Source organism: Uranotaenia lowii, chromosome 3 (assembly GCF_029784155.1).
Source record: "Uranotaenia lowii strain MFRU-FL chromosome 3, ASM2978415v1, whole genome shotgun sequence".
In the NCBI taxonomy this organism is placed as follows: domain Eukaryota; kingdom Metazoa; phylum Arthropoda; class Insecta; order Diptera; family Culicidae; genus Uranotaenia; species Uranotaenia lowii.
The window spans coordinates 31,707,857-31,734,742 of NC_073693.1; the positions used below are offsets into that span (position 1 = coordinate 31,707,857).

General features: G+C 28.7%; 1 protein-coding gene across 21 annotated transcripts in view; it reads right to left on the bottom strand.

Moving 5' to 3' along the window:
* LOC129754341 (potassium channel subfamily T member 2) overlaps nucleotides 1-26,886 on the bottom strand; it is a 605,891-nt gene that overhangs the window by 234,260 nt on the left and 344,745 nt on the right. For 2 of the 21 annotated variants that reach the window (XM_055750347.1, XM_055750343.1), the window contains exons 1-2: nucleotides 17,519-17,964; nucleotides 10,983-12,164 (exon numbers count right to left, since the gene is read on the bottom strand). The exons of the other annotated variants lie outside the window; for them this stretch is intronic. In XM_055750347.1, the coding sequence (XP_055606322.1) occupies nucleotides 10,983-11,053 (71 nt within the window). In that variant the 5' untranslated portion in view covers nucleotides 11,054-12,164; nucleotides 17,519-17,964. Of the gene's footprint in view, nucleotides 1-10,982; nucleotides 12,165-17,518; nucleotides 17,965-26,886 lie in introns of those variants that run through there. 21 annotated transcript variants of the gene reach the window in all.

Consider the following 26,886-nt stretch of genomic DNA (forward strand, 5'->3'; position numbering starts at 1 on the left):
TATTATTTCGAATCATTTTTGTCATTTTTGTCATATTTGACATTTTTGTCATTTTTGTCATTTTTGTCATTTTTGTCATTTTTGTCATTTTTGTCATTTTTGTCATTTTTGTCATTTTTGTCATTTTTGTCATTTTTGTCATTTTTGTCATTTTTGTCATTTTTGTCATTTTTGTCATTTTTGTCATTTTTGTCATTTTTGTCATTTTTGTCATTTTTGTCATTTTTGTCATTTTTGTCATTTTTGTCATTTTTGTCATTTTTGTCATTTTTGTCATTTTTGTCATTTTTGTCATTTTTGTCATTTTTGTCATTTTTGTCATTTTTGTCATTTTTGTCATTTTTGTCATTTTTGTCATTTTTGTCATTTTTGTCATTTTTGTCATTTTTGTCATTTTTGTCATTTTTGTCATTTTTGTCATTTTTGTCATTTTTGTCATTTTTGTCATTTTTGTCATTTTTGTCATTTTTGTCATTTTTGTCATTTTTGTCATTTTTGTCATTTTTGTCATTTTTGTCATTTTTTGTCATTTTTGTCATTTTTGTCATTTTTGTCATTTTTGTCATTTTTGTCATTTTTGTCATTTTTGTCATTTTTGTCATTTTTGTCATTTTTGTCATTTTTGTCATTTTTGTCATTTTTGTCATTTTTGTCATTTTTGTCATTTTTGTCATTTTTGTCATTTTTGTCATTTTTGTCATTTTTGTCATTTTTGTCATTTTTGTCATTTTTGTCATTTTTGTCATTTTTGTCATTTTTGTCATTTTTGTCCTCTTTGTCATTTTTGTTATTTTTGTCATTTTTGTCATTTTTGTCATTTTTGTCATTTTTGTCATTTTTGTCATTTTTGTCATTTTTGTCATTTTTGTCATTTTTGTCATTTTTGTCATTTTTGTCATTTTTGTCATTTTTGTCATTTTTGTCATTTTTGTCATTTTTGTCATTTTTGTCATTTTTGTCATTTTTGTCATTTTTGTCATTTTTGTCATTTTTGTCATTTTTGTCATTTTTGTCATTTTTGTCATTTTTGTCATTTTTGTCATTTTTGTCATTTTTGTCATTTTTGTCATTTTTGTCATTTTTGTCATTTTTGTCATTTTTGTCATTTTTGTCATTTTTGTCATTTTTGTCATTTTTGTCATTTTTGTCATTTTTGTCATTTTTGTCATTTTTGTCATTTTTGTCATTTTTGTCATTTTTGTCATTTTTGTCATTTTTGTCATTTTTGTCATTTTTGTCATTTTTGTCATTTTTGTCATTTTTGTCATTTTTGTCATTTTTGTCATTTTTGTCATTTTTGTCATTTTTGTCATTTTTGTCATTTTTGTCATTTTTGTCATTTTTGTCATTTTTGTCATTTTTGTCATTTTTGTCATTTTTGTCATTTTTGTCATTTTTGTCATTTTTGTCATTTTTGTCATTTTTGTCATTTTTGTCATTTTTGTCATTTTTGTCATTTTTGTCATTTTTGTCATTTTTGTCATTTTTGTCATTTTTGTCATTTTTGTCATTTTTGTCATTTTTGTCATTTTTGTCATTTTTGTCATTTTTGTCATTTTTGTCATTTTTGTCATTTTTGTCATTTTTGTCATTTTTGTCATTTTTGTCATTTTTGTCATTTTTGTCATTTTTGTCATTTTTGTCATTTTTGTCATTTTTGTCATTTTTGTCATTTTTGTCATTTTTGTCATTTTTGTCATTTTTGTCATTTTTGTCATTTTTGTCATTTTTGTCATTTTTGTCATTTTTGTCATTTTTGTCATTTTTGTCATTTTTGTCATTTTTGTCATTTTTGTCATTTTTGTCATTTTTGTCATTTTTGTCATTTTTGTCATTTTTGTCATTTTTGTCATTTTTGTCATTTTTGTCATTTTTGTCATTTTTGTCATTTTTGTCATTTTTGTCATTTTTGTCATTTTTGTCATTTTTGTCATTTTTGTCATTTTTGTCATTTTTGTCATTTTTGTCATTTTTGTCATTTTTGTCATTTTTGTCATTTTTGTCATTTTTGTCATTTTTGTCATTTTTGTCATTTTTGTCATTTTTGTCATTTTTGTCATTTTTGTCATTTTTGTCATTTTTGTCATTTTTGTCATTTTTGTCATTTTTGTCATTTTTGTCATTTTTGTCATTTTTGTCATTTTTGTCATTTTTGTCATTTTTGTCATTTTTGTCATTTTTGTCATTTTTGTCATTTTTGTCATTTTTGTCATTTTTGTCATTTTTGTCATTTTTGTCATTTTTGTCATTTTTGTCATTTTTGTCATTTTTGTCATTTTTGTCATTTGTCATTTTTGTCATTTTTGTCATTTTTGTCATTTTTGTAATTTTTGTCATTTTTGAAGTTTTTGTAATTTTTGTAATTTTTGTAATTTTTGTCATTTTTGTAATTTTTGTAATTTTTGTAATTTTTGTTATTTTTGTCATTTTTGTCATTTTTGTCATTTTTGTCATTTTTGTAATTTTTGTAATTTTTGTCATTTTTGTCATTTTTGTAATTTTTGTTATTTCTGTAATTTTTGTAATTTATATTATTTTTGTAACTTTTGTCAATATTGTCGTTTTTGTCATTTTTGTCATTTTTGTTATTTTTTTTCATTTTTGTCATTTTTGTAATTTTTGTCATTTTTGTAATTTTTGTAATTTTTTTTCATTTTTGTAATTTTAGTAATTTTTGTCATTTTTTTCATTTTTGTCATTTTTGTCATTTTTGTCATTTTTGTCATTTTTGTATTTTTTTTTTTATTTTTTGTTATTTTTGTCTTTTTGTTATTCTTGTCATTTATGTAACTTTTGTAATTATTGCCATTTTTGTAATTTTTGAAGATTTTGTTAGTTTAGTTTAGTTTATTTATGAAAAGCGGCGTAAGACAATTGTCTTTTTTTAAATGCCATAGTGGCGTATTGATGAAATGCACTTAATAATTTACATTGATTTGTTTCTCTCTTTCGTTGAATTATTCAGACTTTTTTTTTTATTCTCATTATATCTAATTGAATAAAATTGAACATTGCTTCTTAAAGGTGCCTAAATTTAAAATATTTTTTGTTGAGCTTGGTAGTGAATTCCAAAGAACTACACCCCTGACAAAAAATGTGCAATTGTAGTATGTGCTTGAATGATTGGGTATAACATAGTTTCTCACTCTAGTGCCACTAAAAGGCTGTAGAATATTAAAAAGATATGAAGGACATTTAGTATTGACGATTTTATGGAACATAAAACATGACCTTGCTTTAATGAAGCGTGTTATGTTTGTAATTTTTTGTCAGTTTTGTCATTTCAACTTTGAGGAGCTTAGGAAATAGTTTTTTTAAAAAAAATAACAAATTAAAAACGCCAAAATAATTTCACGATTACAATGTTTTCCGAAAACCTCTTGACTATAATTAAACAACCAGTCAGCCAGACAGCCCCGACTTCAGAATATTCCAGTCAGTGTTTGGTTATGTTTAACACCGAAAGCCGAGCCCCTTCAGGAATAATTTAATCCATTCACCCACTTATGGTCAACTCGAGTCAACGCAAACGCAGGACATGCCGAGTGAGTGAGTTGATATCTCTGGCCGAAATCAACAGACGCACCATCAAACATAAAAGACTCTGACGTGCTGATAATAAATAGTGAATAATGTTAGGTTCCCCACTTTATGGTTCACCCACATACAAACCATTTTTGGACCCGAGTTATCTCTGTTTTTTTTGGAAGTAGAGGATTGAGGGAAGAGGTTCCGACCGAAGCTTCGAAGAGCCTGACTAACATCTGATGTGGCCAGCACACTTCTGGGAATCCATTTTCGGCGAATGAAAAAAAAAACAAAAAAATGAAGGGGAAATAACCAGGCGATTCATAATTGATGGATTTCCTCGCTCAATTCACCTCCAGAGCATTAGAAAACTCTCATCACATCATCTGTATAAGTAGCTCAGAGAAGGACCGGAAGAAGACTAAAGTAACTGGAACATCCTGCCATCGACCGGTAGTAAGAGCCTTCCAGAGTTCCGGCATCCATTTGGCTTAAAATTTCAATTGAATTATGGCTTTTCCGAAGCGAAAAGATTTCAAGTTGTTATCTTCCTTTTAATTTAAAAAAAAAACTACGAAATTTTTGGTCAGAGCATTAGCGTGTTTCCACCGAACGGTATCATCAAGAGAATTCCAATTTCGTAGAATTTTCTCAAGCACCTGCCCAGCTCGCCATTGCCACCGTCATCGGATCAGAACCCAATTTAATTATGAAATTATGCTTCAAACAACAGTTTCTACTTAGGTTTCACGGTTTGAAAGCTCCCGCATCGACGATACAGCGTTAAAGCTCGAGTATCAACGTAAATCTTTTCGTACACTTCGTCTTCGCAACTTTCAAGGTTCAACAGACTTGAGACTGAGACTCCAAGTGAAGTGGGAGGGAACTTTTTATTGGTCAACCGAGGCGTCAACTTTAATTAAAAGCCATATCTCAAAAGGGCGACTTTGCCACCCAATTTGGAGGAGCCCCGGTAATTACTAAATACGTTACACACGTGTGTTGCCCTGGTGAAGAATGTGTTTGGTGTTGCTGGCAAAGAAGTTTTTGGACGAGCAGGGGTGAAAAGTTTTCCGAACATGTACACATGAATAACCGTTTATGACCCCCTCCTTTTCGGAAGAAAGTCAATTTAAAACAGCTCGAAGTGCGTATAAAGTGCGTCTGTGACAAACAAAATAATAAATTTACGTTTGGAAAAATGGAACCCAAATCAAAAGAAATAAAAATGGTAACACAAAACTAAGAAGAGTTTTGATAACACCTGACGATCATCAAAACCCTTCCCCTGGCCACAAATGTTGACCGATTTTGTTGATATTAGATTCATTGTGTTTAAAATTTATTATAGTTTCTCAATATTTAAAAAAAATGTCGATTTATTTTACCAGGTTATCAGAAATTGGATCTGAAGTGCAAAAAAAAACAAATTTATTTTTAAAGATAGTATAACTTTTGAAAGCTTTGTGAGAATTAAGTGTTTTATTGATTTTTTGGAACGCTTTATCTCATTTTACAAAAAATCAATTTTCAAATCCTATATTTTAGTTTTTTCTCGTTAATTTGATTATTATTTTCATAGAACGTATTTAATCTCTCAAAAATCTCAGTTCTTCATCATATTGGAATGATGTATAGGATATTTGGAAAAAACGCTCAAAGTGATATTTACCCGAACAGCTTTCGAAGGTTTAGACCTCAACTTATTTCATGGCTTAAAAATATTGTCCTGGGCCCTTGGGCATTGTCAGCATCAAAGTTCTTGATTTCTTAATGGCGTTTTAAGGACACTCTCCTACTGATTGTGTAAAGGCATCTTGTCTGTAAACAGAAAAAAACAAGAAGCAGAACCAATCGAATATTTTAATTCAAAACGAAAAATGTAATAGTGTGGCGCTTACGAGGAATGTTATGAAAATATATTTAAATTCAAATGAACTGGCATAATTAAGATAAGAATTACAAAGCAAATAATCATAATAATAGCTTTATCAAAACCAGAATGGTTTTGAGTAATAAATTTAATAAATCAACTCACTACGAAGGTTACTAGAATCTAAGAAAAATGCAAATTAAAAGGATACTTAACTCAGCAACTGTGTAACACAAACTCATATTTATACAATATATTTAAATATTTATCAATTTCAAATGTTGCATTATGAGATCCTCAAATTCTTATTATAAAATTACATATAGAAAAAGAATGATAAAAAAAATCAGAATAAAAGATTGCAGGGTTTTATTTAAAATGGACGTAGCAAGTTTTCAATCAGAATTCAAACTCCAAAATTTAATTGAAGTATAAAAGATTGAGAAACACATTTTAAGATGAACATTTCGAATACTGGGTTGAAATTGTAGTATTCAGATTTGTGATTCATGATTTAAAATTACTGCTTCATATGCGAAAATAGGATTTAAGACACTTTTTGAATGAAAATCACACAAAAGCTTTACAAAAATGAAATTAAACCTCCAAAAATTACATAAATGACAAAAATGACAAAAATGACAAAAATGACAAAAATGACAAAAATGACAAAAATGACAAAAATGACAAAAATGACAAAAATGACAAAAATGACAAAAATGACAAAAATGACAAAAATGACAAAAATGACAAAAATGACAAAAATGACAAAAATGACAAAAATGACAAAAATGACAAAAATGACAAAAATGACAAAAATGACAAAAATGACAAAAATGACAAAAATGACAAAAATGACAAAAATGACAAAATTGACAAAATTGACAAAAAAGACAAAAATGACAAAAATGACAAAAATGACAAAAATGACAAAAATGACAAAAATGACAAAAATGACAAAAATGACAAAAATGACAAAAATGACAAAAATGACAAAAATGACAAAAATGACAAAAATGACAAAAATGACAAAAATCACAAAAATGACAAAAATGACAAAAATGACAAAAATGACAAAAATGACAAAAATGACAAAAATGACAAAAATGACAAAAATGACAAAAATGACAAAAATGACAAAAATGACAAAAATGACAAAAATGACAAAAATGACAAAAATGACAAAAATGACAAAAATGACAAAAATGACAAAAATGACAAAAATGACAAAAATGACAAAAATGACAAAAATGACAAAAATGACAAAAATGACAAAAATGACAAAAATGACAAAAATGACAAAAATGACAAAAATGACAAAAATGACAAAAATGACAAAAATGACAAAAATGACAAAAATGACAAAAATGACAAAAATGACAAAAATGACAAAAATGACAAAAATGACAAAAATGACAAAAATGACAAAAATGACAAAAATGACAAAAATGACAAAAATGACAAAAATGACAAAAATGACAAAAATGACAAAAATGACAAAAATGACAAAAATGACAAAAATGACAAAAATGACAAAAATGACAAAAATGACAAAAATGACAAAAATGACAAAAATGACAAAAATGACAAAAATGACAAAAATGACAAAAATGACAAAAATGACAAAAATGACAAAAATGACAAAAATGACAAAAATGACAAAAATGACAAAAATGACAAAAATGACAAAAATGACAAAAATGACAAAAATGACAAAAATGACAAAAATGACAAAAATGACAAAAATGACAAAAATGACAAAAATGACAAAAATGACAAAAATGACAAAAATGACAAAAATGACAAAAATGACAAAAATGACAAAAATGACAAAAATGACAAAAATGACAAAAATGACAAAAATGACAAAAATGACAAAAATGACAAAAATGACAAAAATGACAAAAATGACAAAAATGACAAAAATGACAAAAATGACAAAAATGACAAAAATGACAAAAATGACAAAAATGACAAAAATGACAAAAATGACAAAAATGACAAAAATGACAAAAATGACAAAAATGACAAAAATGACAAAAATGACAAAAATGACAAAAATGACAAAAATGACAAAAATGACAAAAATGACAAAAATGACAAAAATGACAAAAATGACAAAAATGACAAAAATGACAAAAATGACAAAAATGACAAAAATGACAAAAATGACAAAAATGACAAAAATGACAAAAATGACAAAAATGACAAAAATGACAAAAATGACAAAAATGACAAAAATGACAAAAATGACAAAAATGACAAAAATGACAAAAATGACAAAAATGACAAAAATGACAAAAATGACAAAAATGACAAAAATGACAAAAATGACAAAAATGACAAAAATGACAAAAATGACAAAAATGACAAAAATGACAAAAATGACAAAAATGACAAAAATGACAAAAATGACAAAAATGACAAAAATGACAAAAATGACAAAAATGACAAAAATGACAAAAATGACAAAAATGACAAAAATGACAAAAATGACAAAAATGACAAAAATGACAAAAATGACAAAAATGACAAAAATGACAAAAATGACAAAAATGACAAAAATGACAAAAATGACAAAAATGACAAAAATGACAAAAATGACAAAAATGACAAAAATGACAAAAATGACAAAAATGACAAAAATGACAAAAATGACAAAAATGACAAAAATGACAAAAATGACAAAAATGACAAAAATGACAAAAATGACAAAAATGACAAAAATGACAAAAATGACAAAAATGACAAAAATGACAAAAATGACAAAAATGACAAAAATGACAAAAATGACAAAAATGACAAAAATGAAAAAAATGAAAAAAATGACAAAAATGACAAAAATGACAAAAATGACAAAAATGACAAAAATGACAAAAATGACAAAAATGACAAAAATGACAAAAATGACAAAAATGACAAAAATGACAAAAATGACAAAAATGACAAAAATGACAAAAATGACAAAAATGACAAAAATGACAAAAATGACAAAAATGACAAAAATGACAAAAATGACAAAAATGACAAAAATGACAAAAATGACAAAAATGACAAAAATGACAAAAATGACAAAAATGACAAAAATGACAAAAATGACAAAAATGACAAAAATGACAAAAATGACAAAAATGACAAAAATGACAAAAATGACAAAAATGACAAAAATGACAAAAATGACAAAAATGACAAAAATGACAAAAATGACAAAAATGACAAAAATGACAAAAATGACAAAAATGACAAAAATGACAAAAATGACAAAAATGACAAAAATGACAAAAATGACAAAAATGACAAAAATGACAAAAATGACAAAAATGACAAAAATGACAAAAATGACAAAAATGACAAAAATGACAAAAATGACAAAAATGACAAAAATGACAAAAATGACAAAAATGACAAAAATGACAAAAATGACAAAAATGACAAAAATGACAAAAATGACAAAAATGACAAAAATGACAAAAATGACAAAAATGACAAAAATGACAAAAATGACAAAAATGACAAAAATGACAAAAATGACAAAAATGACAAAAATGACAAAAATGACAAAAATGACAAAAATGACAAAAATGACAAAAATGACAAAAATGACAAAAATGACAAAAATGACAAAAATGACAAAAATGACAAAAATGACAAAAATGACAAAAATGACAAAAATTACAAAAATTACAAAAATTACAAAAATTACAAAAATTACAAAAATTACAAAAATTACAAAAATTACAAAAATTACAAAAATTACAAAAATTACAAAAATTACAAAAAATACAAAAATTACAAAAATTACAAAAATTACAAAAATGCCCAAAATTACAAAAATTTCAAAACTTACAAAAATAACAAAAATGATTTAACAATTTAAATACAATTTTTAGAAATGATTCAGATTTGGATTGGATGGATTCATGGATGGAATTATTTAAAAAAATTAAAAAGTTACTAAAAATCTTTTCAAAAATGATACATCAGCTTTTAAAAAAAAAATCGAAGAAATTGTTAATTTTCAAAAGGTTCGAAAAACATCGTCCTTTGAAAAATGGTCAAAAATTCTATGTTTCGTATTTTGACAATCTGAAGATGCTCAAATGTGACAATTTACTATAACATTCCAATCTTTTTTTCCAAATGTATCTTGTGTGACTTGAACAATTTTGACGATTGTATGGTACGTACAAGTACGGTTTTTAAACCACTTTTTTTACATTTCTGTGGTCATGATCTTGAAAAAAAAATAGTCTTATGTTCAACGTACAGGTTCTAACTTCAGCTTTCTTGAACACTAAATGATTTTTTAAGCATTCCGTAGCTGATCTTCAGAGTTTTTTTTCCGAAGCACGTTTTTTTCCGATTGTTTTTGGCTGAGTGATGTTAGAAAACATATTTGAGTTACATCACGAGGTTTCCAAAACTATATATTTTTTTAAAAATTGTATAACGGGTAAAAATTTCTGAGACGGATGAGGGTTAAAGTTTTAGGGATTGAGAAACCAAATGTCCGCATAGAAGGTTTTTCAAGTAAAAAATGCATTAAAAAGTGCATTTTCAGTCAGGTGAATGTCCACAAAACTCGAGAGAAGCTAAAAGGTTTACGTTAAACTAGTGTTAAGTGCTCCATAATTTGGCAGCCATTCGCGCAATTTGTTGCGTAAAGTCAATCTATCCAAACTTATCCGGTACAATTGCATTCGATGTTTGCTCTTGGGCTCGAACTCGTGGACATCGGCTCAGGAGACTTATCATTAAAAGATAACTCGTTTACGTTGAATAAAATTAAAAATTATATCAGTGCTGTGTTATACAAATGTTGCAACTAGCCCCGCTGTTGCATGATTCCCCTTTCGACGGTATATTAGATTTAGTCAGGAGTTCTACACAAACATGCATTGAAGACCACAAGTAGTTATTAGTTGACAAAAAAAATATTTCAACTCAATAAATTTTAGCCATGGATGAAAGCGGATAAGCCGCCGATTTTATCGCTTTTTTAATCTGAACAATCAAAAGTTTACATGATGCGACAACCTTTGACGAAGCGGCAGAGTAGGAAATTGGGTAATATTTGTCTTCGAGTAATCAGTCGGACATCGTCCTGTTGATGAGCAACTTCAAGCCGAAAATCAGTCGAAAAAAAAGGTTATTTTAAATCCTTTTTCCTTTAAGAAAAATCGTTAAGAGTCTTGTCTTGGATTACCTCGTGTTACATCTATTTAGTAGAAGTTCTTTCATGAGCTTAAATAATTTAAAAACCAACAATTTATCTCAGTTTTACAGTTAATTTTAGCCTCACAATATATTAAAGATACCTTATTTTTGCAGCTAATAACTTTTTTTTGTTCGTTTGAAGGGAGCATCTGTTGGTTTTTCCTTTCAAGGCTTATAACACTGAAACCCTGAGATACTGTTTTGAGCGAAAATTAAATCGAGGATACCAATTTTTGAAACTCGAATCAAATCAAACAAACTCTAAGAAATTTTATACTGAATAGTATTTGGTGATAAACAAATTGAATTCAGAAACAAATCAACCCTAGCTTGTGCAATAGTGCACTTTGGAAGATGCCCTTACCTTGGTATTTTGTCGTATGAATCCCATGAGGTCAAACAGTTGTAGGAGGAGTACCGACTCGTTCCGGCCATAATCCTACTGGCGTTCGCTTGTTTTGCTTAATCCAAAAGTTCTACAACTGGTAGGTGTGGGTAGCCAGCTAGCTAGCTACTAATCGACACCACTAATTAGTCGAGCACGAGCACTAGCACAGACACAGACGGTTGAGAATAAGGTGGCTAATAACAGAATAATGCGTATGTGTAACGCTCACACTTACAACCTTTCACATATTCCCACCACACACATGTACATATGTGCTAAAACACACACACTCAACACCTCCGCTGCTGCAGGTGAGCACACACTTTTTACTTCTGTATCCCCGAGAATTCGTGGGAATCGATTAAAATCGCATCATGCCCCCTAGCATATTGCCCTTCCTTGCTCGGGAAGGTTCAGTCAGTGATGCTACTACTCGTGCTTATCTTCGTCTCGATTGCAACATCAACACCACCACCTGGACATCATTATTATTATAATTATTACTTCTATTAGGGGGTCCCACTAATGGGCACTATTGGCGTGGAAAATCCAACTTCGATCGATCGATACGATGTTGTTTTTGTAAATGGAACTCGACGATTGACCGGCCAAACAGTTTCGATCAATACGGCCAACTTTAGGAACCGATAGAGGGCCAAGGTAGGAACCAGGGACAGGTGTTATCTCGCCTGGTTGCTGTTGAAAGCTCTACTTTTTGTACTGTTACTATTACTGGCTGTTGTGCCTGCAGCTGCAATGCTGTTGCACTTATCGTTGTTCTGCACTCGTGACGAAGTCCATGACGATGATTTTGCTGCTGCTGCTGCTGTTCTGTTGCAGATGCTGCTGGGGGTGGGATTCATTTTCGGAAAATTCCAACCGAGAACGACGACGATGCAATGGCATAGCTACTGGCCCTGAGTCCTTTTATTTTCCCGGTACCGAAACGAAACGAAACGATTGGCTTGGCTAGGCTTGGTTTGGTTGTTGTTTGGTAAAACACTCACAGAACCCGAATATTGATTATTGCTTTCACGTTACAGTTTTTCTATCAGTTCTGCTAACAGGCTGCTAGAAAAGGTTGCTTTCACTGGCGCTCTAAGTGATCACATTACTCAGAACATTTTATGACTCTGGCGACGAGCATGTAGATAGCTTCTGGGGTGGAAAGTTTACACTATTTATTGAGTTAAGTAGAAAGGTAACGGACTGTGAGTGGAATTCAAATGAGGAAATCATTTGAATAATCCACAAAATTTTTTACATACAAAGTGAACAACTTAAGGAGAGGGGAATTTGGAAATATCAACGCTTGTCCACGGAAAAGGTGTTATTTCATTGAAAAAAGTATGGATTTGGCCCAGATTTATTTACCATATTTGCCCAATAAAAAAAAACAATTTGTGTTGTCAATTTTTTTTAATTTATGGGTCAAAAACGAAATTTTTTTTAGCAAGTTTTATGAAAATAGTCAAAAAAGGTTTTATGGTAGCCTAAAATACAATTTAAATCTTTAGTTTAGTTGAAAAAAAATTTTTTTTTTGTTTTTTTTTTAAATTTATTTAGGTATTTCCTGGGTCTTGATCAAATTTTCCAGGATTTTTGGTCGACAAATTCCAAATCGAATACCCGGATTTCGTCAGGATCGTTTCGTGCCGGATTTGACCGGCCTGGATACGTGTTGAAAAAAATTCAGGCAACTTCATATCTTGTAGGGTTTGGGTCATGTCCGCGTGGAAATACTTAGCTCATAAATATTTTTGATAATTAAATATAATTATGTTTTATTCGAAAACCTAAAACTGCTTACAATCAAAAATAAAAACTGACTTTTTTTTTAAGAGACAAATTTAAAGCAATAGAAATATTGATTTTCTGCTTCAAATATGAAGTCTACTCGGGATCGACTGATTTCCTCTACTCAAAAATATCAAATTGATCTAACAATCTTCAAATTGATTTTATCGCAGAAAATATGACTTCCTCAGGAATCCTCATTCAATTCTCGAATGTAAGAATCAATTTGAAAATCAACACATTTAAAGATTTGAAATATTTTTCCACCTTAGAACATCATTGTATTGACATAAGTATTTGAACGCAAATTTAATGCAAATTTATCCAAATACAGGAATCACTTTTTTTTAACTGAAGAAAACTTTGATTCCAATGAAAAAAATATTGAAATTTAAAAATTCAAATTTAATATAATAAATTGCAAATAGAGCTTTGATTTTCAAATGGATCAATCTGAAAATTTTATCAAAAAAATTTGAATAAACAGATGAAAATAAATTTCTTGAGTAACACCTTAATATAAACAGAAAAAAGGCAAAAGTAAATAGAATACTCATTCATGACTAAGGTTGCCAGACTTCTATCAGCACGTATCCGGGCCGGTCCAATCCGGGAAATTATACAATAAACCCGGCAAAATCCGGGCATTTGATTTCAAAAATTACGACCAAAAATCCGGGCAATATCCGGGAATGTTTTGTCAAAACCGAGAAATAACTCAAAAAAAAAATCAGAAAAAAATAAGAATGTTTTAAATCTCATTTAAGACTTCCAAAAAACCTTTTCAAAACTATTTTTATAAAAATTGTTGAAAAAAATTTCGTTTTGGAGACATAATTTAAAATATTTTTTTGGTTTGATTTGTGAAATAAAGGGAATAAATATAGGAAAATCCGGGCATTTTTTTATAAAACACGGGCACCCGTACCAGGCCGAGAAATCTGGCAACCTTAATCATGACTGTTTGAAAGATTAAAAAAATAAAAGAATAAAATTGAAGAAAAGCAACTAATGGAAAAAACGAAAATAAACATAAGATAATATGGAAATAAAAAAAATGCTCTAAGATATTTTAAAAGTTGTAAAAAAACAAGCTCTGGCGTTCTACCATGTTTATGGCATTCGCGACGTTGCAGTTGGCGGACAGGTATTGAAAAACTTATCCGGTTCAACTGAGAACGATGTTTGATCTTGGGCTCAAACTCACGGAAATTGGCTCAGGAAGCAACTGACTTGCCAACGGAGCTATATCACAAGCTCCTTGAAGGGTAGTTCAAAAGTATTAAATTGATCAAACTGTATTTGGTATTTTTTTTTTTAAAGACTTCCTCAGGAATACTCCTTTGATCGAATTTAAGTATCAAATTTTAAAATCAACACAATGACAGATTTTAAACATTTAAATGCTAAATTATCTTACTATAAAAATCATTTTTTTCACGAATGCCACGAAGATGGTAAAGTGTCACTAATGAAACTTAATAATAACAGGAACCATATATTTTATTTTTTTTATTTTAATATCAAATGTAAAACTGGAACAATTTAAAATCTGTTCAAGATAATTGAAAATAAACATAACAGAAGATTCAATTGCAAAAATAAAAGTACCACTCAGTGTACACAAAACAGGCAAAAAATGAATTGAAAAATCCATCATGACTGTTTGAATGGTTAAAAAAAAACAAAATAAAATATTGAAAAAAAAAAACAACCAATCCGCAAACCGACCATATACATTATGTAGATTGGTCCAAAAAACTGCAGCTCAATCGGACTTGATATAAAGGTGCCTCAAAGGGCTACACATTTCGGGTTTTGTCCCTCAAAATCACCAAAGGGGGAACCAAAGAAAATCCGGGAAATCGATATTTTAATTTTGATGCCAAATGACTTAGAAATGCATAAAACTGGCCGTTTTCAGTTTCGGGAAAATTTGACCTGTAGTTTGCTCTTGCTGGCTTTTCCCTGGCCGCGAATGTGAACATATTTTGACGATATTAGATTCATTATGGAGGTAATTTATTCTTGTATCCTTGTCCTTATATTTCAAAACTAAGCAGACATGTTTTACCAGATTATTTGCAATTGGCTTCGAATGAAAAAAGGCCAGAAAAATAATTTTATTTTTAAATTATTTGTAATATCTGACAGCTTTGCTCTATTCAAGTGATTAATCATTTTTTAGAATTGCCAAGAACAAATCTATACGACAATGTAAAAAAAATTTAAAATTGACTGAAAATGGTAAACAAATTTAAGGACACCTAAAAAAAATATCAAAAAAATTAAAAAAAAAAGTTACAAACTTTGTGAATAAAAAATCGATGCCGAAAAATATAAAAAAAAAGGAAATTAAAATCCCTTAAAAATCACAGAAAATGACAAAATAGGCAAAAAATGACGAAAAAATGGCAGAAAAATTTTTTTTAAAAAAAATAAGAAAAAAGGTAAAATTTCAATAATGAAAAATGATGCTAAACAAAAAGACTTCAAACAACAAAAACAAAAAAATATCAAAAATTGAAATGCAGATTTTGGAATAATTTTCTTAAGATTGCAAAATATGACAAAAATTACAAAAAATTAAAAAAAAATTAAAATTGACAAACAAATGTCAAACTAGTTTAAGGGTATTTAACCAAAATATCCAAAAATTCTAAAAAAATCAAAGAGAATGACAAAAAATGGCAAAACAAAAATTATAAAAAATAAATCAAGGAAAAGGTAAATTCAAATGATGAAAAAACATGACAAACAAAAAACGAAAAAATTATATAAAAAATGAGAATAAAAGCTATTTTTTTTTTCCTATTTGGATTGCAAAATATAGCAAACATTATAAACAAATTTAAATTGAAAAAAAAGTTAAACAAATTTAAGGGTGCCTAACAAAAATAACAAAGAACTCAAATAAAAAAATTACAAACTTTGTAAAGAAAATATGATGGAAAAAATATTGAAAAGTAAAAACAAACAAAAAAAGAAAAGGTAAAACTCAAATCATGAAGAAACATGACAAACGAACAGATTTCATTTATCAAAAATAAAGAAAAAAAAATAACACGAAAGCACAAAAAAACATAAAATATCGAAAATTAAGGTGAAATTTTGAATTTTTTTAAGCTGGCAGATTTTGAAAAAATATTTCTAAAAATGTAAAAAAAAAAATCTAGATTGACAAAAAATTTCAAGCAATTTCAAGGGTATAAAAATAACGAAAAATTAAAAAAAAAACAAAAATCACAAACTATGCAGAGAAAAAAATTGGCAAAGATGGCAAAAATTGACAAATAAAATTAAAGAGAAAAAATTTCAACATTGTTTTTGATTAGATTTTATTTAAATATTTATTTTTTGTTTAACTTTTTACTAACATTATTTTAAGTCTCTGCTCGTTATTTTTCTAAGATTTTCTTAAACTCTCTTAAACTCTTTTTCTCTGAATCAAAGCAATCGAAAGATTCCTTTTAATTCAACCACGGTATGGTGGTCAACACACCGTGGTTGAATTAAACGGAATCTTTCGATTGCTTTGATTCAGTTGAATCATTCAACCAAGTAGGCTCATACCACAATAGAGTCTTTTTCCCTCTTAATTAATTTTTTTGGCAATTTCTAGTATATTTTCATCACTTTTTCGTTTCCTTCAATTTTTTTCTAATAAACAAAAACTTAACAAAAATCATAAAAAATTTATAAGATCGACACTCAAATGGGGTTTTGAATTCTTCTTCTGTCAATATATTGATAAGCATTATGAATTATTTTCGGCTTAATTTACATTGGAAAATAGCTGAATTTTATTTGTTTGTTTTTGAAGTTTTTCAAGTTGATTTTAATTTTTTTTTCTGTTACTATTTTTAAACTTATCTTTTCTCTTTATTTTATATCTTATATCTTGGAGAAACTGTTTTCAAATGATTGAGAAATCATCTTCTTTAAAGATTTTATTTATTTTCCAAATAATATGTATCATAGTTTCAAATTTTCAAATTTTTATAAGTTTGTTTTTTTTTATCTCCTTTCTCTTTTACATAAATGTTTACAAGAAACTGGAAATAAAAAAAATCAATTATTTACGATAAAATTCAAAAAAAATCATTCCATCTGAATTGATTTTTGTCAGAATTGCAACCAGCCAAAACAATTCCACATTGAGGGCATTCAAGAAATTAAATAAAGGGCATTCAAGAAATAATGCAGAAGTGCGTTGAATAAAAAAAATCAGGAGTCATTTTCACAATTATGATCTTTGAATAATGTTGTAACCTGAGGAACGAAAGTTTGATTTGGGGAACCAAAAAATGTAAATTCGAAAATTTGGAAAATTTCTAGGTTTGAAAGATTTGTAATTCATTTTTCTGGCAATCCGAAATTTTGTTGGATAAAAGTTTTTAATTCGTCATATTGAAAACTTAGTTGAAAACTTTTGAGTATAAAGTAAAACTTATTTTCTTATTGACTGACTTATATGAGATTGAAAAAAAAACTAAAATTTTTGTCCTTTTAACTATGGTAAGAAGTTGAAATTTTGAAATGTCCTATCTCAAAATTGACCAGCAAAATTTAAAATCTGCAGTGCTGGCTGTAATTTTGGCTTTGAGATCGCTAACAAAGATTTCTAAATTCATAATATATCAAAATGTTTATCTGAAATTGCCACAATTGACCCATGTTTAGAGAGTTTAAGTCAAGTTTAATCCCACGATCACCTTCTAAAATCCTTTTCAACAGAAACCACACATTCACGCACACTAATCACTGGCACTGGATTGCAATCATTTTGGTCGAAGTTTGAACTATTTTCTACATGATCCTTTATTAGTTGGTGTTATTTTAACTGTCACTAGTAACTGTTGATCCCACTCATTTTTGGTCCACGTAAATCACACTACAGTTTCGTTTCCGATCGATTCTCCCACTATCCATGGTTAAGGTTCCGGATCCCATTCCTGTTCTGTTAACGGGAAGGTCTATTTTATTGCTCCCAATGACGAACTATTTTGTCATCACTACTATCATTAGTACTAGAACTAGCACTAGTAGTAGTATTTGTAAAAAGGCGTTTTAAAAAAGAAAAGCACTCGCGCCGTTGTTCGCACGAACCCATCACGACGATTCTTGGGGTCGCACACGAGAGATGTTAACACGGTAACGGTCTTGGGCTTACTGTTGCCTGCCAAGAATGCTTTCCTCACAACCCACAGCCGGAATCCGACGAAGTTTGATGACGACAACAACGAGAGGAAGATCGGAGAAAAACGTGTGCTTCAAGTTCCATCCCCCCTTTCCAGTCATCCCCCCTTACCAGGTTGCATTACAATCAAACCGGAAAATAACAGAAGCCAGCCGGCTCCCAGCTACCCCACCAAATCAGTTGTTGGAGCTTTCGGGAGAGTTGGAAAACTCCACGTGCCAAGCCAATGGAGAAACTTTTTCGGCGCGAAAATTCTGGGAGAGAGCTTTTGATACAATTTCGAGAGCATGAATTTGAGAGAGCTTCCATTCTCGAGTAAGCGAGAAAGCAATCTCCAAACCGAAACTTTTCCTGAAGCTGATTGACTAACTGGGTGCCACAGCGCGATGATGAAGCTTTCATTAGTTTCCCATTTTTGCCACCCCGGAGGGCAGCAGCAATGATTTATTGATGGGTTGCCAGAACGAACAGTTTCTGTGGAATTAAGCCTCAGGAAAAATGGATTGGAAATAATATTGAAAGTAGAAGCAAGAACCGAAAGTCATAAACCAATTTATTGTTTTGAAATTTCAAAGTTCTAGAATTTTCTTCCGGTTAAAATGATAATTTTCCCGGTATTTAATATACTCATTTTTGTTATTTAAAATCATTGTGAATAGGAAAAAATCAACGCAATGCCGTTACAATTAAGGAAATTTTGACAGTTTTGACAATTTTGACAATTTTGACAGTTTTGACAATTTTGACAATTTTGACAATTTTGACAATTTTGACAATTTTGAAAATTTTGACAATTTTGACAATATTGACAATATTGACAATTTTGACAATACTGACAATATTGACAATTTTGTCAATTTTGACAATTTTGACAATTTTGACAATTTTGACAATTTTGACAATTTTGACAATTTTGACAATTTTGACAATTTTGACAATTTTGACAATTTTGACAATTTTGACAATTTTGACAATTTTGACAATTTTGACAATTTTGACAATTTTGACAATTTTGACAATTTTGACAATTTTGACAATTTTGACAATTTTGACAATTTTGACAATTTTGACAATTTTGACAATTTTGACAATTTTGACAATTTTGACAATTTTGACAATTTTGACAATTTTGACAATTTTGACAATTTTGACAATTTTGACAATTTTGACAATTTTGACAATTTTGACAATTTGGACAATTTTGACAATTTTGACAATTTTGACAATTTTGACAGTTTTGACAATTTTGACAATTTTGACAATTTTGACAATTTTGACAATTTTGACAATTTTGACAATTTTGACAATTTTGACAATTTTGACAATTTTGACAATTTTGACAATTTTGACAATTTTGACAATTTTGACAATTTTGACAATTTTGACAATTTTGACAATTTTGACAATTTTGACAAATTTGACAATTTTGACAATTTTGACAATTTTGACAATTTTGACAATTTTGACAATTTTGACAATTTTGACAATTTTGACAATTTTGACAATTTTGACAATTTTGACAATTTTGACAATTTTGACAATTTTGACAATTTTGACAATTTTGATAATTTTGACAATTTTGACAATTTTGACAATTTTGACAATTTTGACAATTTTGACAATTTTGACAATTTTGACAATTTTGACAATTTTGACAATTTTGACAATTTTGACAATTTTGACAATTTTGACAATTTTGACAATTTTGACAATTTTGACAATTTTGACAATTTTGACAATTTTGACAATTTTGACAATTTTGACAATTTTGACAATTTTGACAATTTTGACAATTTTGACAATTTTGACAATTTTGACAATTTTGACAATTTTGACAATTTTGACAATTTTGACAATTTTGACAATTTTGACAATTTTGACAATTTTGACAATTTTGACAATTTTGACAATTTTGACAATTTTGACAATTTTGACAATTTTGACAATTTTGACAATTTTGACAATTTTGACAATTTTGACAATTTTGACAATTTTGACAATTTTGACAATTTTGACAATTTTGACAATTTTGACAATTTTGACAATTTTGACAATTTTGACAATTTTGACAATTTTGACAATTTTGACAATTTTGACAATTTTGACAATTTTGACAATTTTGACAATTTTGACAATTTTGACAATTTTGACAATTTTGACAATTTTGACAATTTTGACAATTTTGACAATTTTGACAATTTTGACAATTTTGACAATTTTGACAATTTTGACAATTTTGACAATTTTGACAATTTTGACAATTTTGACAATTTTGACAATTTTGACAATTTTGACAATTTTGACAATTTTGACAATTTTGACAATTTTGACAACTTGGACAATTTTGACAATTTTGACAATTTTGACAATTCGGACAGTTTTGACAATTTGGACAATTTTGACAATTTTGACCATTTTGACAATTTTGACCATTTTGACAATTTTGACAATTTTGACAATTTTGACAATTTTGACAATTTTGACAATTTTGACAATTTTGACAATTTTGACAATTTTGACAATTTTGACAATTTTGACAATTTTGACAATTTTGACAATTTTGACAATTTTGACAATTTTGACAATTTTGACAATTTTGACAATTTTGACAATTTTGACAATTTTGACAATTTTGACAATTTTGACAATTTTGACAATTTTGACAATTTTGACAATTTTGACAATTTTGACAATTTTGACAATTTTGACAATTTTGACAATTTTTTGACAATTTTGACAATTTTGACAATTTTGACAATTCTGACAATTCTGACAATTTTGACAATTTTGACAATTTTGACAATTTTGACAATTTTGACAATTTTGACAATTTTGACAATTTTGACAATTTTGACAATTTTGACAATTTTGACAATTTTGACAATTTTGGCAATTTTGACAATTTTGACAATTTTGACAATTTTGACAATTTTGACAATTTTGACAATTTTGACAATTTTGACAATTTTGAAAATTTTGACAATTTTGACAATTCTGACAATTTTGACAATTTTGACAATTTTGACAATTTTGACAATTTTGACAATTTTGACAATTTTGACAATTTTGACAATTTTGACAATTTTGACAATTTTGACAATTTTGACAATTTTGGCAATTTTGACAATTTTGACAATTTTGACAATTTTGACAATTTTGACAATTTTGAAAATTTTGACAATTTTGACAATTTTGACAATTTTGACAATTTTGACAATTTTAACAATTTTGACAGTTTTGTCAATTTTGTCAATTTTGAAAATTTTGACAATTTTGGCAATTTTGACAATTTTGACAATTTTGACAATTTTGACAATTTTGACAATTTTGACAATTCTTACAATTTTGACAATTTGTACAATTTTGACAATTTTGACAGTTTTGTCAATTTTGTCAATTTTGACAATTTTGACAATTTTGACAATTTTGACAATTTTGACAATTTTGACAATTTTGACAATTTTGACAATTTTGACAATTTTGACAATTTTGACAATTTTGACAATTTTGACAATTTTGACATTTTTGACAATTTTGACAATTTTGACAATTTGACAATTCTTACAATTTTGACAATTTGTACAATTTTGACAATTTTGACAATTTTGACAATTTTGACAATTTTGACAATTTTGACAATTTTGACAATTTTGACAATTTTGACAATTTTGACAATTTTGACAATTTTGACAATTTTGACAATTTTGACAATTTTGACAATTTTGACAATTTTGACAATTTTGACAATTTTGACAATTTTGACAATTTTGACAATTTCGACAATTTCGACAATTTCGACAATTTTGACAATTTTGACAATTTTGACAATTTGGACAATTTTGACAATTTTGAACAATTTTGACAATTATGACAATTTTGACAATTTATCAACAAAAATAAGGAAAAAAACCCTTTAATAAATTTTAAATCGTTTTTGAGGCTTCCTTAAAACATTGATGATTATAAAACTTGTCCATTAAATTTCATTCAGGAGGCATATATTAAAATAAATTTACAACCAAATTTGATTTTTTTGTTGTTTTATTTGCCAAACAAGGAAGTAAATCCGATCAAAATCTAAGCATTTTTCGATTGATTTCGATTTTGGAGTGGACTGATCCGAAATTTTTTATCAGCAAACCCGGTTAAAACCGGGCAATCAGGCATCCTTAGAATATAATTAATAGGAATTCCTGTCTGAAATTAAGATTTCGAAATCATGTCCAAATTCAGATTTTCAATTTCAATTCAGGTTCAAAATTCGGAAATCAAAATTAAAATTCAAAATTCCAATTAAGTTTCTGCTCAAAGTTAAGTATTAAAATCAAGTTCAAAATATCAATTTGAAAATTTTATTAGGGATTCAGATTGTGAGAGATAGTAGTTTCATAATTCTGATTGTTGATAAGAAATTGAAATTTTTTATCAATAGACAGGCGAAAATCGCAAATAATCGAAAAGATGTGAAGATTTTGAATATTGCGAACAATCTAGATCAAATTTTTAAAAAATATATAGCATTTTAATTATGAAATATGTTTTCAATGATAGTTTTTTGTTGATAAAAGAAATTGTACTGAATCTTCAAATTAATATTCAGTTGGGTTTTTTTTCTCAACGGTTTTTGAACATAATTTATACTGCAGATTTTTCAACAAGGTTTAAACTTAAATAATGAATTTAAATCGAGTATACAAGATTGAAGCCTTCGGGATCCTTCATTTATTTTTAAAAGCTTTGTAAAACAACTTTTAGAACTTATTTTAAAAAAGTAATAATTTTGAGGAAATATTTGTTAATTAAGAACAACTTAAACCTGAATAACGCAATACCTAGTAAACCACAATTTTTTAAAGAAAAAACATTATAGGAAATAAAATTGTCAAAAAACCACCCATGAGGGAGTTTTTCCTACGGTTGGATGCATTAATGCAATTAACATCCCACAAAATAGTTCCATTTGAAAAGACGGCAGTAAAAAAAAAGTCAAAGCACTGCAGCAGACTTTCGTCTGATTACTGCTCCACATTCTAATTACAGGACTTGTTGTTTTTTTCCTAGCATTTTTTATTTGGTATTACCACGCAAGAAAACCTTTAAATTGCTTTTAAATCTATTTATAATTGTTTTTGTAATGAGAGTATTCTCATCAAGCAGTTGTACAAAATAAATTGTCACGAAATTGAGACACCTCATCACTGAGAATACTTTCGTTTTTCTTGTGGTCAATTGTTCAGTAACAAGCTTTTAAAATGTCGATGGTGTTGGAAAAGATTTCTGTAAATAAGTAATTTGAAGTTTTTCATTGTTTTCTTATCATTTGACAGAATATTGAAATATGCAAAAAAAATTTAGGGATCATGTCCCTTTTAACTATTCGAATAAACCTTTATTAATTACCGAAACGAGGAACACGAGAAAAAAACTGAGTATATCCCTGAACCAATATGAATATGATATCAATTTCCTATGACATGTGGAAACTTTCTAGTTTTCCACCAATTAAAAAATTTGATGAATAAACATTCATACAGTGGAGTGATGAATCTAAAAATAGAATTTCCCTCTTGCAAAATAGATTTCAACTTCCGCTTGACCGGAAAAGCTTGCAGCAACTGAGAGTTTTCTTCCATTAAAACAAAATAATTGGCGCAAAAACAATACCACATTTTTCCCCCTTCTAGTTCCCCTAACAAGATATTCAACATTTTTAATGTTTCTTTTTATTTTTGAAACCTTCCTTCCGTGCACTTCTCAAGTGTTGCAGCTGCTAATGATGGCCGGAAGGTAATCCGAGGGAAAATTGTGAGAAGGCGGCGGCTCACTTCACGTTTTCCGTTTGTTTTCCGGTTTTGCTGTTTTTTTTATTATGTTGTTTTTTTTTTGGGTTCATGAACTTTCTGAGAATGCATTTGCTTGCCAAGACAATATAATTTTTTTTGATTTTTTTCTTCAATTATTGTCTTCTAAAATTTGTGGTTTTAAAAATCAAAACTTAAAACTCGAATTCCGAAATCAAAATTAAAAATTCAGAATTCAAAGTCAAAGTCAGGTATCAGAACTCAGATTCCAGAATTGAAAATTAGACGTTGAGAGAACCCCTCAATTTTGAATTGTAAAACAACAGCTATAATAGCTTTGAATGCAATAATTGTGTCACTTTTACCCAACCTATCAATTACGTTAATTCAAAGGCATTCCAACATGGCAGTCAGTCGGGTACCAATTTGAACTGTTGTTGAATTCTTTAAAAGCTTGCATCGAATTCCGTGTGGCAAACGTGACTTTTTGTTTGAAGCGCCACCCCCAAACAAAGAAAAACCCTTCCAACCCCCTCTTTGGGTGATGATTCTGTTGGTTTATGATTTCCTTTGCTTCCTCCCACACTTTCCAACCCCCGTCCATCAGCAAAGAAATGTTCACGTTTTTTTCAGTTCCTTCCTGCTACCGTTTCAAGAAAGGCGGAAAAGGACTTTCCAACTCAAAGGTGTAAAGTCGATTGTTATTTCCGTTTGTTGTTTTGTGTTGTTCCTGCCTTTTTTGTTCGCTTTTTCCTCTGTTGTTGTTTTTACTTTTTCCACCCCCTACCCTGGCGCAGATGGAATTGTGTCGTGTTGTCGTCAGCTCGAGAATGGTGTTTTTTGTTTGTCTATTTGTAAATTATACAAACCATTGAAGCTTTTCTTCTCCTTTCATTTGGCCGCGTTTGGCCGGAAGAACTGTTGCGTTTTTTTATGTTTTTTGCTCGTGTTTGCGCCGATCGTCGTCGTCGTCGTGCAGGGCAATTGTCCTTTAGAGGGAAACATTTCGCGCTTGAGATTGCTGAGGTTCTGAAGGAATTCCCCCGCCAAAAAAACGCCCTCACCTCATGTTTCTGAATGGGTTTTGAAAAAGTGTCAAGTAGAAGAAGTGAACCTTTAGAAATGTGCAGGTAAAAATTAGGTTTCAGGCAATTGTTGAATGGTAGGAAAATAACCGACCATTTTATTGTCCTTGTCACGTAGAAAGGCTTGACACGTTAAGGTAAATAAAATAAAATACTTTTTGTTATTATTTTTATAAGCTGAGTCATAGAGAAAAAAAAATAAGGGCTAAAATGATGGTGAGGTTAGATTTCTTTTAAATTTGAGTTCAAAACAACGGATAGAAATAAGTCTCAAAAGTCAATAAAATACAGTCATAGTATTTTTATTAACTACTACATTGCGGAGGATTTCACTGACCAAGTATTTCAAGCTGAAAAAACAAGTGCAAATTTTATAATTATTGCCCCTAGCTATAGGTCAAAGCATTTCTTCGAATAAATAAAATCGGAAGTGGATCAATATCAACGATTGAGACGGGTGAGAAAATCGCACATGAGAAGCAGGTGTCAAAATTAGAGAACGAAGTAATTGAATGAGACATTGAAACTTTTTTCTTTTTCAAGAATGATGTGAAGGTTGTCGCCATTTTTGGAATGTTTTGGAATTAAAAAAAATAAAAACAAACACATGTCAAGTTTTGAAATGACTTTTACCCGAAAATTGGTACCTACGTTCAATGGAATCAATGGAATTGAATGAATTAAATTTTTAGATGCCGAATTTCAAGGCAGACTTTTATGGCAAAACTATACCAAATTTTTTATATCATGCTATCATCATTGAAAGTAAGAATTTGGTATCATTTTGCCTGAATACATTTGAACCACAGTTTTCCTATATGGACATTAGGCCGCTCCAAAAATTGACTTTTTGCTCCCAAAGGTTTTTCAATGCTATTTGAGTCACCAAGAATTAGTGTAAAATTTTAGATGATTTGGTTAATTCCTGAATTAGTGGAACGCGTTTAAATTTTAAATGGAAATTGGTAAGGGAGAAGAAATTTTTTCATATAAATTCAAATAAGCTGGAAATGAATTATTGGTTTTGACTATTCTCAAAGTTCTTTTTTTTGCTAACATGAAAATAAGATAAGAAATTCATGAAAAAAGTTATATCAATTTAAAATAAAAAATCTGAATCCATTGAAATGTGTTAAAAAATGGCAGTCTTTGCTCTCTAGAGCTTTCCATAATTTCATGAAATATTTTTGCCGAGGTTTTATGAATTAACAATCTTATTGGCTATGTAAAGCAGTTTTTTGTTATTTTCCATTTTCATCCTTCAGTAAAATAGCTTTCTAATGAGCAGTTAAAAGGTTAAAATTTAAAAAAAAAACACATTTTGAAAAACTTTTTTTTGTAACAAGGTTTATCTTTTCACGGGCACAGAATGGGTTTGTGGTTTATTTACATGAAATGTTCTGCAAGAATCTAGGATAATTAATTATCATAAGTTTTTTTAACTTACAATGCCTCTCTGGAGATTTTAGAATGAAATATTTTGTTTTCCCAAACAAATCTCCATACAAAATTAAAACTCGTCGCTAGTTCGAGACTCAATGCATTGCATCAAAAAAATTTATTGCTATTTCCAGTAATCAAAATAACCAAAAAAAGTCATGGGAGATGTTAAAATTTATAAACTCAAAATTTACATACCAAGCTTGCAGCTGTCCAATGAACACCGTAATCCTGTCAAGTGTAAGTTTGACTGAACCTTAATAATACCTCGTTTTACCACCATTCTTAGATGATTTTTTTAGAGCACAGCCGAATGTCCATAAAAAATATCGTTTTGAAATAGCTAATAGTATTTTAATGTATTGAAAAAGATTTAAACACAATATTGAATTATTCTAAAAATTCGGAGGCATATGTGAGAGGACTATTATTTAGCTCATAATACGATAAAGAAATGCATACACATAAGTGAACTCCCAAACACATGAATTCAATAACTAGAGTGTATTAGTTAGTAAGTTAGTACATTGACCGACATAATTGACTGCATTATTAAG